This window comes from Maniola jurtina, chromosome 16 (genome assembly GCF_905333055.1).
Source record: "Maniola jurtina chromosome 16, ilManJurt1.1, whole genome shotgun sequence".
NCBI classification, from domain to species: Eukaryota; Metazoa; Arthropoda; class Insecta; order Lepidoptera; family Nymphalidae; genus Maniola; species Maniola jurtina.
This window is the reverse complement of record NC_060044.1, coordinates 2,783,168-2,800,139: the sequence shown is the minus strand read 5'-3', so window position 1 is coordinate 2,800,139 and position 16,972 is coordinate 2,783,168. Positions and strand designations below refer to the sequence as shown.

At 36.8% G+C, this 16,972-nt stretch overlaps 1 protein-coding gene across 1 annotated transcript in view; it reads right to left on the bottom strand.

Moving 5' to 3' along the window:
- Positions 1–16,972, bottom strand: part of LOC123873431 (indole-3-acetaldehyde oxidase-like) — a 32,944-nt gene that overhangs the window by 3,935 nt on the left and 12,037 nt on the right. Inside the window, exons 12-23 of the mRNA XM_045918275.1 lie at positions 16,035–16,230; positions 14,206–14,972; positions 13,928–14,120; positions 13,519–13,629; positions 12,829–12,890; positions 8,132–8,200; positions 5,449–5,568; positions 4,276–4,433; positions 2,826–2,976; positions 1,959–2,216; positions 1,304–1,515; positions 790–1,075 (exon numbers count right to left, since the gene is read on the bottom strand). Of these exons, the coding sequence (XP_045774231.1) occupies positions 790–1,075; positions 1,304–1,515; positions 1,959–2,216; positions 2,826–2,976; positions 4,276–4,433; positions 5,449–5,568; positions 8,132–8,200; positions 12,829–12,890; positions 13,519–13,629; positions 13,928–14,120; positions 14,206–14,972; positions 16,035–16,230 (2,583 nt within the window). The remainder of the gene's footprint in view (positions 1–789; positions 1,076–1,303; positions 1,516–1,958; positions 2,217–2,825; positions 2,977–4,275; positions 4,434–5,448; positions 5,569–8,131; positions 8,201–12,828; positions 12,891–13,518; positions 13,630–13,927; positions 14,121–14,205; positions 14,973–16,034; positions 16,231–16,972) is intronic.

The following is a 16,972-nucleotide window of genomic DNA, read 5'->3' as shown; positions in this document are numbered from 1 at the left end:
ACTCGGCGTAATAGAAAATTTTGCTAGGGAGATCATATTGTAAGCTGTTTTGATTTCTCAGAGCCATGTAGTTTGCGACCGACATAGCATAAAGGATTAGTAAGCTGAAGAGGCAATGGTAGGTCATGTCTGTCGCAGAACAGACGGCCGATGGGGCAGACGTATCCTGCCCGGCTAGCATAGGCAGTAGATAAAACTTATATCCCCGATTATATCCACTGATCTGTATGACATCAGTGGATATAATCGGGGGATATAATTTTTATCTACAGCCCATGCTAGCCGGGCAGGAGCGAAGACCGCGTACCGGTAAGCGCAGTGTGGGATGACCTCCAGCCCGCTCGACCGATGACTTGAAGAAGGTGGCGGGCGGATGAGGAAGGCGGAGGACCGTGTTTAATAGCGTGCTCTTGAAAAGGCCTATGTCCAGCAATGGATGCATACAGGCTGATGGAATGGAATGTACTTCTGCCTAGTGCCTACTAATGTATAACATCCTCGTTTAAAAGTGGTGGTTTATTTAACCTATAATTTGTAATTCGGATAACCTTATCAGCTTAGCCTTATTCCGATTAGACCATGTTTTAGATGATGAATAGGTGAATATTACCGTAAGCCATAGCATAACCTTTTAAAATAATAACGTAACGCCGTAGGTATGGCAAAGAAATGTTATAGACCATTGGAAGACTTAGTTATACCTTATAAGAGCTTATACCTATGATATCGTACTGTTACACCAAGTTACATGATCATTCAGTTATTTTATTAACTACTTCGTGTACTTACAGGTTCAAAATCAATGACGATTTCGTGTTCATTTCTATCTGGACTTAGACCTTTGATATTCTTAGCCAGTTCAGGGTCACTGTCATAAAAATGAGGCATGGAAGCATACATAGGTACCCCTAAACACTTAGTTAAGTCCATGAGACCTTTGGGAGGACACTTATCAGGGTCACCACAGAAACACTGAAGGTCGGGATCGTTTGCAAGGTCTCCGATATTTGCGATGTAGCGGTTGGTCTTTATACCTTTATAGGATGTCTTCTTTTGGTACCAGGGTCTGAATGTTCTGGAAATAAAAAGGTTATTTTAATCATGATAGAATTGCTTTTGTTTAAATATAAATAAAAGCGATAAAAAGCAATTTCTTTGGCTTACTCTCAAAGTTACCTCAATGTGATTGGTGTGTATCAAAATAGTTAACGTCCACGGAGATTTTTGCCTCTATTGTTTGTATGAGATTACGATATTCCGAGAGAGCGGATATACTAATTTCTTCCCGCGGATTTATAATTACCTGCATAAGTCTCCAGAATACGATTCCAAACGGTCGAACTCGGTTAGGAACGGCGGGAACACGGTTCCATCAGTGCCGTTGTACCCGTTGCATGTCCCGGTCCATATCTCCTGCTCCATTTTCCCATCCACAGCTAGAACCCTGCCAACTTCCATTACATTTTTGATGCCTCTCTTTACTGTTATTACATGCTTGTCCACAGTTGCGTTACGCTGGAAGAAATATACATATTCAGTGGGAATTTTTTGAATTTATTTTACTTTCTCTCACAGATTTTTAGTAACATAGATCCTCGATAGCTATTCAATATATTTTTTACAGGAAAAGCCACGGTGTCTTTTTGAAAGCCTTATACATATATTCCTACATCAAAGAGCGCAATGTCCCTATGGTATACCTAGTTTGCAATGAGGTTCTGACGACCAACCAATGGTGGTATAACCATTTCGGATTAGCTAGTCTGGAGAAATAGCATAGACTGGTGTCAAGCAGAAGCGACACTAGTCCGACTAGTCAAACCCGCATATCACACCTGCTTAGTGAGGACGTGAAACAGGCAATTTAAGCCCCGAAGGCCACTATTACTGGTCCCAGCAGCGGCTATAATAAAATAACCGAAGGCCGATATGTAACGTAGGGTAAAATGTAATCTTACCATTCCAAACAATGAAAACCTGTACTGGTTATTAGGTTCAAATATCAGTCGATCAGCAGCTTCCTTCTTCAATGCAGTACAGGCAGCTTTAGGGGCAAAGTCGGTTCTGGAGCAGTTAATGAGGACTCCTCTAAACAGGAGGTCCATAGTGGGCACTCGTATGAACATGTCGGGAGGGTTGTCGAAGATACCGTTGATGGCTTTGCCTAACATGTTCATCATTGCAGGTCGGTCGCGATATACAAGGTTCACCATGCCCTGGATAAACGAAGATTTGCTTGCTATATACTATGAAATGTTTAAAATTATTTGTCACATTTTTAGGGTTCCGTACCTCAAAAGGAAAACTGAACTTGAACTGAAGTATCAATTTGTTGTCTATCTGTCTGTCCGTCTGTCGTGTCTGTCAAAACAACCTATAGGGTACTTCCCGTTGACTTAAAATCATGAAATTTCGCACGTAGGTAGGGCTTATAGCACAAGTAAAAGAAAAAATCTGAAAACCTTTAATTCGTGGTTACATTACAAAAAAAATTAAAATGTGTTCATGAACAAATATAATTACTATTTTCAATTTTCAAAGTAAAATAACTATACCAATCATATTATGAAAGGGCTTTACCTGTACATTCTAAAACAGATTTTTATTTATTTTTATGGATAACAGTTTTTGATTTATCGTGTAAAGTGACGAAAAAAATACCCTCGGTGCACGAATCCGACTCGCACTTGGCCAGTTTTTTTTTTATGAAATAAAAATTTATTAAGTAATCTAAAAACTTTTACATGCGAGTTTCATAGAGTCATGGCCCCGATAGTCCGAATCATAGCTCGTATATAATATTATATGCAATATTGTATGCTTACCAGCACAAATGGATGTGGCATTGTTATCACTTCCTCCCCCGTGAGACCCGGCCCCGAAAGCTCCTTTTTGAAATAGAAGGCGTCCAGTTTCTTATAGCTGATTGTATCCGTGTCTTCTTGGTCCTGTATTTCCACCTTTTCTTTCCATTCCCTAACAAAATATTCTAAATTATTATAGTTATGTAGCCATATTATGAGATAATGAATAGGGGCAACCTTCATCAAACACTCATACATATGTTAACTCAATTTTATGAATAAACTAACTTATGCCCCCGACTTCATCCGCGTGACTACACAAACATCAAACCCCTATTCTAGTCCCTTAGGGATTGAATTATCAAAAATACTCTTATTATGACGTATACTATAAAAAACCGGCCAAGTGCGAGTTGCTTGCATGCCCAGCCCGATCCATCTAGTAGTTTGAGCTGAGCGTTGTAGATCAGTCAGTCAATGATTAATTTCCTTTCATACATTTAGGCGGAACATATTATACTTACCGCAAATGGTAATGGTCTCATAAAACCAACTCCAGGTTATCCCTTTGATAGGTATGGAAATTAAATCAAAGGTATATAATATATATATATATATATATATATATATAATATTAGCTAGAATAATAGGAGGCAATCAGTAAATTTTTTACTCGGTCACTTAAGCTGTATTTTTATCGATTGCCGTAAATAATAGATTTGAAAGAAAAACCTCGGTACGTTATGTATCAGTTCTTTAAGTATAGAGAACATGAGGCGTCTGAACGCTTAATAATAGGCCACCATTGCGAAACACTTTATACCCTGATGGATATCTGATATATTATGTTACTAATATACAAAATAACATATTGTTTTATAACGATCAATTTTTATTTGACATCAATAGCCAAGGTCGTAAATGATAGAGTAGTTTTAATCATAATAGTTTTTGACTTACAGTGAAAATTGACAGAAAAATACCCGAGTACAGAACCCTCGTTGCGCGAGTTTTACTCGCACTTGGCCAGTTTTTAGGGTTCCGTACCTCAAAAGGAAAAACGGAACCCTTATAGGATCACTTTGTTGTCTGTCTGTCTGTCCGTCCGTTCGTCCGTCCGTCCGTCGTGTCTGTCAAGAAAACCTACAGGGTACTTCCCGTTGACCTAGAATCATGGGCAGGTAGGTAGATCTTATATCACTAGTAAAGAAATAAATCTGAAAACCGTGAATTTGTAGTTACATCATTTAAAAAAAACGTCTTTCAATTTTCTAAATAAGATAACTATAACAATCGGGGTATCATATAAAAGGGCTTTACTTGTATATTCTAAAATAGATTTTTATTTATTTTATACATTTTTAAAACTAAATATCTATAAATATTATTTTTTATATTAAGTAATAATTGGTAAAATAAATAAATAAATAGTATAAAATGTAATATATTACGTAGAAAAAACTTAACTTACTCGAAATAATAAGGGCCAATCTCCTTCACAATAGGCAGAGCTCCGTTTTGTATCTCTTCAGGGTTGGTATAATTAAAGAGGTACACTTTAAAGTCAAGGGCGAAGGGAATTTTCTCCCACATCTGTCGGACGTCCGTCTTCTTAGACAAGGCCATTTCCTGCAACAAAGCTCATTTGGAGAGATTTATTTCCTTTTATATTGCACATAGAGTGAATTCAGGTCATTTAAGGTCGACCTTATTAAATGCATTATGTGTTAGTGACTAAAGATTCAATGCCTTCTTTTTATTTGCGTTTATTCAATGGCATGTTAGCTTTTGACTGTGTAAAGTGAGCTGGCTAGTTAGTCTGTCTGTCTAGCTATAATCTAGCTAGCTAGACAGACAGACACGTAATTATATTATTGCTATGAATGTGAATTGAGCGTAGTGTATGGAGTATGGTGCGCCCTCCAGTACGATGGACTGACGATATAAAACGGCTGGCGGGAAGTGGCTTTATGAGGAAGGCTGAGGACCGGGTGTGGTGACGCCCTTTAGGGAAGGCCTATGTCCAATAGTGGACTTCCACAGGCTGATGATGATGATGATGGATATGGATTATTATTTAAGGTTGTGAATTACTTCATTAATTATATTATTAGTTACTAAGTAAAACCGTATACCTACCATACTACAGCATAGTATGAGGAAGTTTTAATTAGGTACTATACTTATCCAGCACTTACTTCGCTATGTTTGTGTTTGAAGGTACGTAATTAAAAAAGTTTCTTTTTTGGACTAAAATCAATTTCCATCTATATAAACTTAAAGATGTGGATATTTTTGCGCAAAAAAAGAAAAGTCCACAAAATAATCACTTTAGTGATAAGGTCGCCCTTTGTATTTCTATAAGTGTTTCATTTATTATTGTCTTTGTATTTTTGTGCAATAAAGTGGTTTAAATAAATAAATAAATAAATAATTGCCCGTTATTTTTTTTTAAATATCAGTCAACTGCGGGTTGAACTAGCACACAAAGTGTTCCGTACCATCGCACGACACATAAAACTATGTGTTTTTAATGTTTTTTTTTTAATTGCATGTCAGCTTTGTTGCTTTTTAGGTTTCCGTATCCGAAGGCTGCGAACCACCTAAGACCCAGAGCGCTCGTTCAATGATTAATATCAATTACCTTTTTTAATTGACTTTTCAATACGGCAGGGAAGATCACCCAGCCAAACAAGACGCCGAAAACGGCTGCGCCAGCGCTTCCTGCCGCTATCTTCAAGTGTTTCTGTAGCTGCATTGTTTCCTATAGGAAAAATACTTATTTACTTCCGTAATAGGTACTAATTACCTACCTAATAACTTTGTGAAACTAAAGTACAGTAATACTTGAGTTTTTACAAAGTTAGTTAAAAACAAATCGCAGAAACAGTTTCAAAGAAGCATAAGCGATGCGATTTGTCCACGCGCTTGACCTTCTGGAGTTAAGTTTTCATTCGTATTAGGTATCCCACATAATTTGATGATTAGTTGATCGAAGTGCACCAAGTGAGGGTGAAATTGCTTGGCAGTGGCGCGCAGTGCGGTGTAGAAAAAGACGGGTGAAATCAGGTCAAACAACTCTTCGGAACACTTCCCATGTTGTTCCTATTTATTAAATCCGGCGCTTTCAATTAATCACTTTTTTTAAACAGCATCATCATTTATTATTATCAATTAAAAAAATTGAGCCATTATATCCTTAGCAGAACAGTTATAGAAAGGTCGAACCGATGGATATTGGTTACACAGACATGTGGCAGTTTCTCATAAGTTGACGTAGCAAATTGCAACCCATGCATTGCATGGTGCAATTTGAAATACGATAAAAAGCAGTCAAGTACAAATTATACTTGCTTAGTAAAAAAACTTCCACAAACAGAAAGCAAATACTCGTATCGTACCAGCAAGAAATGCTATTTTTGGGTTTGAATGTTAACAGGGCTCTCTCCGTCACTTACTCCTTACAATCGTAGCCCCAATTTCATTTGAATATTAAGCAACCAAAGTCCATGAAATTTTGCAGACATATTCTAGAGACTAATATCTAACAATAGATTTTTCTAAAAATATGTAATTCTAAGGCTTATAATTGGGCTCAAAGATTTGTATGTGAATTTTTAAGACCGCGTAAGTTTGAAACCGAATATTTGAACGAAATCTGGAAAACCACGGGCATAGATATTAGTTCCCGGAACGTTTTTACGAAATTCCATTGAGTATGATTGGTTAGTATTCCAATGAGAGACGAACTACGTTTGTATGGAGCGAGTGACGGAGAGACCCCTCTTACGGCCAACAACGCGATGTTCATCAACGTACAACGGCATTCACTATACCGTTGTACGTTAGACAATTTTAACCCCAAATTAATTGGCATTAGACGTTAAGCGTAGGTATAAGCCCCTACTTGCGTCGCACTCTTACATGGCGAGAATGGAGTCCCTACTCCCTACATAGTTCTATTCTGATTTGTTGGTGCAGGTCCTTCCTAATTAGACTGTGTTATATGAGCTTTTATGCGTAAGTCGTTTAGGCCATAAGTCTCTTGTACGAACTGCCAGACGCCACGGTCTTGCGCCGCCTAAATTCAGCGGCTCCTTGCAACTCTTTGTTTGATGTCGTCAGTCCAGTGTCCACCTAGTGGGTGGTCTTCCCACGATGCTATATAATAATTTTTTATGTTTAGGTACTGGTACCTAGGTAATTTACATCAAATTACCAGTAATTACAAGTTTATTGACAATATTGAGCTTATAATTTGCTATGGTTTTTCAGTACTTAATTATTCGAGATAATTATATGCATACGATGAGGCCACTTACTAAGCCGCCGTTGGTGCTCATAGGTTTTAAATGGCACTAATTATAGAGAAGAAATACCGATATTTATTTTAATGCAGTGCAATAACGGATTTTTTAATGATATTCAAAAATCGGGCAAGTGCAAGTCGGACTTGGACACGAAGGATTCCGTACCATCGATCAAGAAATAACACTTTTTAATCTATTTTAAATTACATTGCGGTCATTTTGATTTTTTTAATATTAGCTTATGAAGTTATGTCCGAGACTTCGTTCACGTGTCCACACAAACCCTTGTCTAGTAAATACTCTACAAGAGACCTATGCTCAACAATGGATGTATCGGCTGACGAATGACGATGGTGATGAATCATCAATCATGCTAACGGATATTTCACTATGAAGAACTATATTATATACCAGCTGATACCTGCAACTTTTTAATTTTCCGGCATAAAAGTAGCCTGTGTTCTATCTCCTTTCCAAACAGCCAAATCCGTCCAGTGGTTTTTGGGAAAGAGTAACAGACATCCATACATCCATCCATACATACAAATTTTAACGTTTATAATTTTGTAATATTTAGTTAATTATAACATTATTTTTAATGATATTATATATAAGTCTAGTATCTAATTAAGAGGGCTAAGGCGTAAAGAGTAAAATATTTTTGTATACGGTTTAAATTCTACAGGGGTGACATGTTCACTTTGTGACCAATCCCCAATAAATGAGTTTGATTAAAAAAAAAACAAATAGAGAACCGTTCGAAATTTCCTTTCGACTTATTTACAGGTAAACGTATTGAAAAGTCTTTTATTATTTAAGATATTTTTGTATAAGACGGTTTAGATTCTACAGAAGTGGCATGTTCACTTTGTGACCAATCCTCAATAAATGAATTTGATTAAAAAAAAACGTAAATAGAGAACCGTTCGAAACCATTTCCTTTCGACTTATTTACAGGTAAACGTATTGAAAAGTCTTTTATTATTCTGTGTAAGGAAGAAAAGTTAGGGTACATACGTGCGTTGTGTACACGAAGACAGCTGGCCGCCTACTTGGGACAACGCTGCAAGCTTTCCGATGGGCGGGCTGCAGTGGTACAGTCGCGTCCAACTTCACAGTTCACACCTACGGTAGGTACCTAACCTATTCAAATTGTATTGCTTGTATCGCTTAGGAAAAACGGAACCTTCATAGGATCACTTTGATGTCTGTCTGTCCGTTTGACCCAACAAGAAAACCTATACGGTAGGTACTTCTCGTTGGCCTAGAAACCTGAAAGGTAGGTAGGTAGGTTTTATAGCACAAGTAAAGGAAAAAATCCGACAACCGTGAATTTGTGGTTACATGCGAAAGAAATCGCGGGCAAAAGTTAGTATAGCCATTACATAAAATAGCATACTTAGAAGTGGATATTTATAGACAGTTAAAGAAGTTTTAAATAATATAATTATAAAAAAATATTTTTGCACTTGATTGTACCAGTACCGCCCCTAAACCAGTGGTAGGTATCGGTAATTTGAGTTATTATGGACTAAGAGCCGGCGAGAGCCAGACCTTCGTCATTTTATAAGAGCTGAAAGTTTCTCTTCGTATTGTAGGGACAATACGAAGAGAAACTTTCAGCTCTTACAAAACTTTACAAAATAAAGCTTTTGTAAAATAACAAAGGTCTGACCCTCGCTGGCTCCCTTTCTATAAGTCATTACTCATACTTCATATTCTTTTTAATCCCCGACCCAAAAAGAGGGGTGTTATAAGTTTGACGTGTGTATCTGTGTATCTGTCTGTGGCATCGTAGCTCCTAAACTAATGAACCGATTTTAATTTAGTTTTTTTTTTTGTTTGAAAGGTGGCTTGATCGAGAGTGTCCTTCGCTATAATACAAGAAAATCGGTTCAGCCGTTTGAAAGTTATCAGCTCTTTTCTAATTACTGTAACCTTCATTTGTCGGGGGTGTTATAAACTTTTAATTTACACTTGTTATACCATCTATCTTTAAATTCAATACACATATTATAAGTAAAAAAAATATCATGCAGGTTTACCTACTCACGGTGTTTTCCTTTACCATTAAATCAAGTGATATTTTAATCTCTGCTTAGGGCTTAAAAAGACTATTTACGATGCGACTTTAAAGATAGAATGTGAAATAAAATCTACAGTGTTAATTTACTATTAAAACTGATATACTGAACAGGTACAGTAATATAAATAATTACTCTATTGAATCTACAATTAAGTCCGTTCATTCAACAATCTCTTTATGTGTTCATTACTATTTTGAAAGGGTCTAATCTTTCCTAAATTGCTTTAAGCTTTTGATATGCTATGATCCATAATTAAGTACCTATTTAATCCATTTTGGGAATGAGGCTAACCGAAATCGTATTTATGGAACAACTAGTTGATGTCTGCGACTTCGTCGGCGTAGATTTGGGTTTATAAAAATCCCGTGGGAATTGTTTGATTTTACGGAATAAAAGTAGTATAATAAATGTCTCCAGGATGCAAAATATATCTGTACCAAGTAGATGATGCCTGCAACGTCGTCAAAGTCAAAGTCAAAGTCAAAATCATTTATTCATTTTAAGTAGGTACAATTGCACTCCTTTTGATGGTCCAAATTGTTAAATTTGCACGATATACAGTGGTGATAATTAATTACGTAACTTAAAACTAAAGCTACGAGGGTTTCAAACGCGCCCAAGTCTGAGAAGAACCCACAATAAACTCAGCCGTCCATGGATTTCGATTTTCGAATCTTTAATTTTCCGGGACCATCATACCTAAGCCTATGTAAGGACATAGGCTTAGGTATGATGGCTTGCATCCTGAGGAAGGCCTCGGGATGCAAGCTATCTCTGTACCTTTCATCAAAATAGGTGAAATGGATGGGCCGTGAAAAACTAGCAGACAGACAGACACACTTTCTCATTAAAGTAGGTATTGATTATTGAAGTATGGATTAAATCATGATAAACATCGATGATGGTACAAAAGCAATAGTATTATAATATAAGTTCATATTTTTTTCATAAATCAAATAAACATACAAATAAAGGGGTTTTCCAAGAAATAAACTAGAAAAATGTTATTGTATTACGTTAAATCGATCTCTCTAACAAAGGTCACAGATTTCTTTGAATATTTTCCGTCTTAGACTGCATTATTATAATATTTTGCACTCGAGGGGTTTTTATGATCAAGACGTGCAAACCTGATAGAGGTAGTGTAGATGAGTAGAATTTTTACTGCCTCATTTTATAGCCAATTTGTTTGTTTTCCTCACAGATTTTTAGGGTTCCTTACCTCAAAGGGAAAAAAGGAACCCTTGTAGGATCACTTCATCGTCTGTCTGTCTGTTCGTCTATCCGTCTCTCGTGTCTGTCAAGAAAACCTATAGGGTACCTACTTCTCGGTACACACAAGTAAAGGAAACAATCCGAAAACCGTGAATTTGTGGTTACATCACAAAAAAAATGTATTCATGAAGAAATAATTTTTAATTAGTATTTTATTCACAATAGTTTTAGATATATCGTGCAAAAAGTCGAATAAATACCCGAGTACGGAACCCTCGGTGCGCGAGTCTAACTTGCACTTGGCCGGTTTTTTTTAAAATATAAATACTCACTAGCCTTTTCTCACGACATAGACGACGATTATTTCTATTGATCCCGTTCAATCTTCCCAAAATTCTGTCCTTCTGCAGTTTGCTAGGGTTACCAGGATTGGAATGTAATCACTTACTTGAAAGGGGTTTATTCGAAGTGCACTTCAAACACACGTTGAATACTAACCAACCTCTCTGTGCGCAGTGGTAAGTTCTGTGGTCTTATAACTGGGAGGTCGCGGGTTCGATTCGCGGCAGGGGTTTAAAATTTTATTGTTTTCCTGGTCTGGGCTGGCGGTAGGCTTTGCCCGTGGCTAGTTCCCACCATACCAGCAAAGCCGTGCCGCTAAGCGATGGTTCGGTACGATGCCGTGTAGAAACCAAAGGGGTATGGGGTTTGATAAAAACTGCCATACCCCTTCCAGATTAGCCCGCTTCCATCTTAGCCTGTATCATCACTTACCACCAAGTGAGAAACGGCAATAAAAATACACTGAAATTTTCGAATCTCTACCTATTAAACGTTCATGAGATACGATACGCTTACAGACAGACGGATGGACAGCAGAGGTTTAGTAGAAGAATCCTCTTAGAACCCTTCCTAGAAAAGGTATATTAACGTTATTTTCACGTTGGTCTCTCTGGCTATAATCAAATAACTCAATATTCCGAATGGCGAGTGTATTTTTCCCTCACAAAGGATTGAAGGTATGATTCTTTTATAAGTTCAAGTGGAATTAAAGAATGGGGCGGTGTCTTGAATATTTTATACGAATTGTTTTTCAATACCGTTTTTAAAGTCTTTATAAAAGAAACAAATGGTAGACGCCTACTCGGCCTTGTTTCTAAACAACTTCAAAACTACTATTGTTTTACAAAATACACAGTTATTAGATTTCACGGAGTATAATAGGTAGTCTAGAGTCTAGACTTATCGAAAACAAAACACTTTATGGCAGTATTTTTCATATAAGTAATTTTAATTAGTGAGTGAGTGGGTGACAATAAAATACTCAAAGCAATTTTTTATCAATTATTCTCAATTTAACAAAATCGTACAACTTATACCTACTATAATCAGAGTTCTGAATTCCGCGTTCCTCGCTTACTGTAATGTAAGGCCTCATTTACACGATAGCTTTTTTAACGTCCGTTAAAAAAGCGTCCATTTATAACAAAATATGTATTCCCAAGTATAATATTCTGTTTACACGTCAACGCTTTCTTACGTGCGAACAGATACTTGGGAATACATTTGTTCTATTTGGATGCTTTGTTGCTCTCGTGTAAATGAGGCCTAAAGGTCCATTTACGCCAGGTCTATCTGTTCGTACATACCTCTAAAAGGAAAAACGGAAGCCTTATAGGATCACTTTGTTGTCTGTCTGTCTGTCCGTATGTCCGTCTGTCGTATCAGTCAAGAAACCTATAGGGGTACTTCCCGTTGACTAAGAATTATGAAATTTGCCAGGTAGGTAGCTCTTAATATAACACAAGTACCTAAAGGAATAAATCCGAAAACCGTGAATTTGTGGTTACACCACAGAAAAAAAATAATATGTGTTTCAATTTTCAAAGTAAGTAACTATACGATAACTAACCAAGTGGGGTATCATATGAAAGGGCTTTACTTGTACATTCTAAAACAGATTTTTATTTATTTTTAAGCATAATAGTTTTTGATTGATGTGAAATGTCAAAACATTCAAAATGTCGAAAAAAATACCCGAGTACGGAACTCTCGGTGCGCGAGCCTGACTCGCACTTGGCCGGTTTTGACTACAGTTCGATCCAAATATCGCCGATCTAGATCGATTGTGTAGCATTCGCCTTTCTCCTTGCTCATCTCTACATAGGCACTCTTACTCGCACGAAAGCAGATTCACGCGTGAAAGAGCGAGTGAGTAAAAACAGCTTTTGTCTCGGTATAAAATAAACGCAATAAACACACAAATATACACCAAGGTAATTCCAAAACACGTGCTCGTTATTTATTTTGCATTCCAGAACTAAAAAGAGGGAATAAAGTAGTTTCCTGGTTATTTGAATGTTATAAAAATCTTTTATGTAGCAGATGCAGTGCAGTTGTAGTTTATTTCAATTTGAAGTGCTCGAGTTTGTGTTCCACTGACATAAATATGTTCTCCGTTGTACAAGGATAACCTGGAATATAAAAAGCCAATTTTAACTTTCGTATTTTACTTAAAACTGGCTTATATCCCTAACCCCTATTTTACCCCCTTAGGGGTTTAATTTTCAAAAATCGTTTCTTAGCGGATGTAGTTTGAGCTGTACGATGATAGACGAATCAGTCAGTCAGTCAATCAGTCAGCTTTTCCTTTCATATATTCAGATATATCCCCGTAGAAGCTTATCGGATTTTTGGAGGCTTCACAAGATTCGAACAGGGAATTAAAGTGATGAAATTGGCCGCCTCTGGTGTTTAAAGAAAAAACCGACTTCAGTAACCGCAAACACTAAAAAGCAAAAAATAATTTTTGTTTCTACAGCTGTATGTATTGAAGTCGGGCGAGCTTCGTGTTTTGATTTCTAATTTCTTTTATTATACTCACCCGACTTCATACATACATTACATACAGGTGTAGAAAAAACAAATATTTTTGCCTTTTTAGTGTTTCTGGTTAATGAAGTCAGTTTTTATTTATTTTTGAAATTTTTCTTTGATGTTAATGATAAACCGCGACAAAGTTAGTTTTGCGGTTCGTTAACAAAACCGTTAGCGTTTTACTTCTTCTGTAGTACTCTACTCTGACTCTATAGGTATACTCACCAATATGTACCCAAGCGTCATCATAGCCAGCATCCAAACGGGCCATGCGTACCGTTTCACGAAAGGCGTGTGTTATAACTGCTGCTAGACAAAAAGCAGGCTCCCCTGTTGCTGTGATGAAAATAAAACAATACTTCAATGTGCTATGGTGTCATGCTAAAGGTGAACGCACACATATCCGAGCCGAACGCGTCGAAAGAGTCGAACGAAACGAATTTTAAAATTCTCTATATGAAATCTACTTCCGATTCGGACGATTTGACGCGGGGAAGTGGGCGAGGTTTCATGAGATTTCATATACAGAATTATAAAATTCGTTTCGCTCGGCTCGTTCGACGCGTTCGGCTCGGATAAGTGTGCGTTCACCTTAAGTAAGAAAGAGTTACTTCTTAGATGAACACTTAAGTACCTTTCGACTGCAATACTCCGAATTTATTACCGGAGTTTCGCCGGAAGTAAATCCTGAAATCCGCCGGTATGTCTTTTATTCCCGGAGGTTTGTACGTCCATGTTCGGTCAGTTAGCAACTTCCCTGTTTTATCATCGTACATAATTTTCTCTGATGTCCAATAACCTAGACCCATTACGAAAGCCCCTTCGATCTAAAATTTTTATTTAGTCTATTTAATTATACTTACATTGATGATTATGAAAATATATATTTTTAAAATGATTTTTGAAAATTACCTGTCCAATATCAATCTCAGGATTTAAACTTCTCCCAGTGTCTTCAAGCAGATCAACTCTTAGTACATCGTGGTTTCCAGTCAAAATGTCTACTTCAACCTCTAAAGCAATAACACCATAAATATCGTAGTTCTGCACGGGTTCTTCCATAGAAAACATGTAGGATGCTTGTAAGTATACTCCAGAAAGAAAAGCTACTTTCACAAGTTCCTCCCATGAGGGATTTCCTAACTTCTCTCTGATGGGTTTTAAACGATTCATTAATATTTCACAAGCTTTCAAAGCAGCGTATGCAATACATTCGCTGCCTATGCTACCACCAGTTGCCATACTATTTGGGGATGTGAAACTCGAGCTTGGTTTAATACTAACTTTTTCTAAGGGAATGCCTAAAGCATAGGCGCAGACTTGAGCTGTTTTTGTATTAATTCCTTGACCCATTTCAGTGCAACCATGGCTAACAGCCACCGTGCCATCTGCATGGTAGATTGAAATCAAGCAGTTAAAAGGGCCAAAGTAAAACAGTTCGTAGGTCATTGGCATTAATTTTAGCGCCCGTTTTCTCCATCGGTTGTCATCATTAAACTTTTTTACATCTTCCAATCTGCTTTCGTAGCTGGAATCTTTTTTCAATTGATCTATTAGTTCGGGGATTGGGTTGTCTTCTTTTTCCATGTTCGCCAGTCTGACTTCCATCGGGTCTTTGTTTAGATTATGCGCTATTTTTTCCATTAAATATTCTGTAACTGCGAGACCTTCGGTCGATGCTGAAATTTTTTACTAAAACTTAATCATCCTACAATATTTTTTACGTAATTAGATCTAAAAAAAACTTTTTATATCAGCGAGGAAAGGCAATAAATTTTTAACTTAAGTGGGATTTTAGTACTGAAATTACTAATTGGCGTAAACCTTTTTTAATCCTTACTTAGCCAGTAATTGTTTTTTTAAGAAGTATGAGAAAATAAACACGAGGGTGGTAACGCCTACTTGAGATCTAGATTATAACAATTGATCCCATTGGTGAAACAACGTGGACCAAAGCGTGGATTGAACTGGTTTATCGACTTTGAAGGTCCAAATTTAGTATTTAATTTTCAGTTTTCACCTATGTGGCGATAGAATTACGAATTGTGAAGGCATGGCAATCGGCTAAACATATAAACAGACTGTTCAAAGCAAAGCCATTCGATAAAAATCTTTCTCCTATCTGAGAAAGTATCTTTGGAGTCAGATACAGATTGGTAAATAAGAAATAAAAAATTACACTAAAATATGCATAGGTAGGTATGCCAGAAGTCGAAATGGGCCCGCCCAGTTCATAGGTCGTAGTCGGTGTAACCTGAACGCTAGAAAAAACTTAATTACTATACCACCTAAACACAATTCAATGCCAATAGCCATTTGTCTTATCTTGTAGTTTTGGTGATTAGGTAATTAATTAATTATTTTTCAAACTCGCAATGTATAGCGTGCAAAGCTCGGGTCAATGCTTACTACGTGGCATTGACTCCGAGTTTATCATTTACGTAACGTTCGTTGACCTCTAGCGTCAGTCAGATGTTTTATTTGCAATAAATTGTGAATTTTTTGAAAATGCAAGATTTGTTATATTTTTTTCGCGTTTTTTGTGGTACCTTATCAGTAATCATCAGAACTATCACCTGTCTTCGTTTTTGCTAGCGTTCTCGTTACACCTTTATACATACATTCATGAACCCTGAAAACATTATACTGCTTTTTAGGGTTCTATAGGGCTTATAGGATCACTTTGTTGTCTGTCTGTCTGTCTGTTTTGTGCAAACGTGTAATCATAAAAGAATACAAACCAGGTGCTCTACACCAGGTAGTCGAGGGTGTGTCAGTGACTGCACTGAACGCTTCGATGCGCCAACGTTTTGAATCGTAGCAATTGGGGAAGTGACGTATGGTCATCTGAGTTATTGTTTCATTCTTCGAACACCCGTTGTCTTGGTAGTACATTATATTGAGGTACTGGATCTCTCCATTTTCGTTTACACCTGCCTTCAAAAATATAACAACTACTAGTTTATGCCCGTGACTTAACCCGCATGGACTACACTTTCAAACCCGTATTTTACCCCCTTAGGGGGTAGAATTTTCAAAAATCCTTTCTTAGCGGATGCCTACTACGTTATATTAATAGCTATATCGATGCCAAATAGCCCGTTCCAATCAGTAGTTTGAGCTATGCGTTGATAGGGCAGTCAGTCAGTTTTTACCTTTATACATATATTTAGATTTCGAAACTTTGTCAGCTTAATCGTTATTTTTTTTTTTTAATTAATTATCTTAACTTAATAACTCTTCCAATTATAATATTTTTTAAAACGTGACTGAATTTATTGTACTGGCATCAAAAACAAATCACATAAGTAATATAATATGGACATGTAGCATGCATGTGACAACCACAAGCCACATTTTCATTTATATTATATTTCAATATAAAATTATGAATGTTTTTGTCAGTTTATTGAATATAATTGGCAGATGTTCAATGCAAAACAAATTGTATAAAAATACACCAGTAAATACACTATAAACCCAGATCGCCACGTTTAGCCTAACTATTTGTAAATATTAATGTAAAAAATTATAACATTATGTAGGTAGATTGTCTCTCGGACAAGGTTTTTATAAGGATGAGCCACAGAATTCAGAATAACCAATATAGAAATGGTAGGAAAGGACAGGAAGCTTGGCACTGCGCTGAAGACTAGATGTGTAGCATCAACGGGCGACG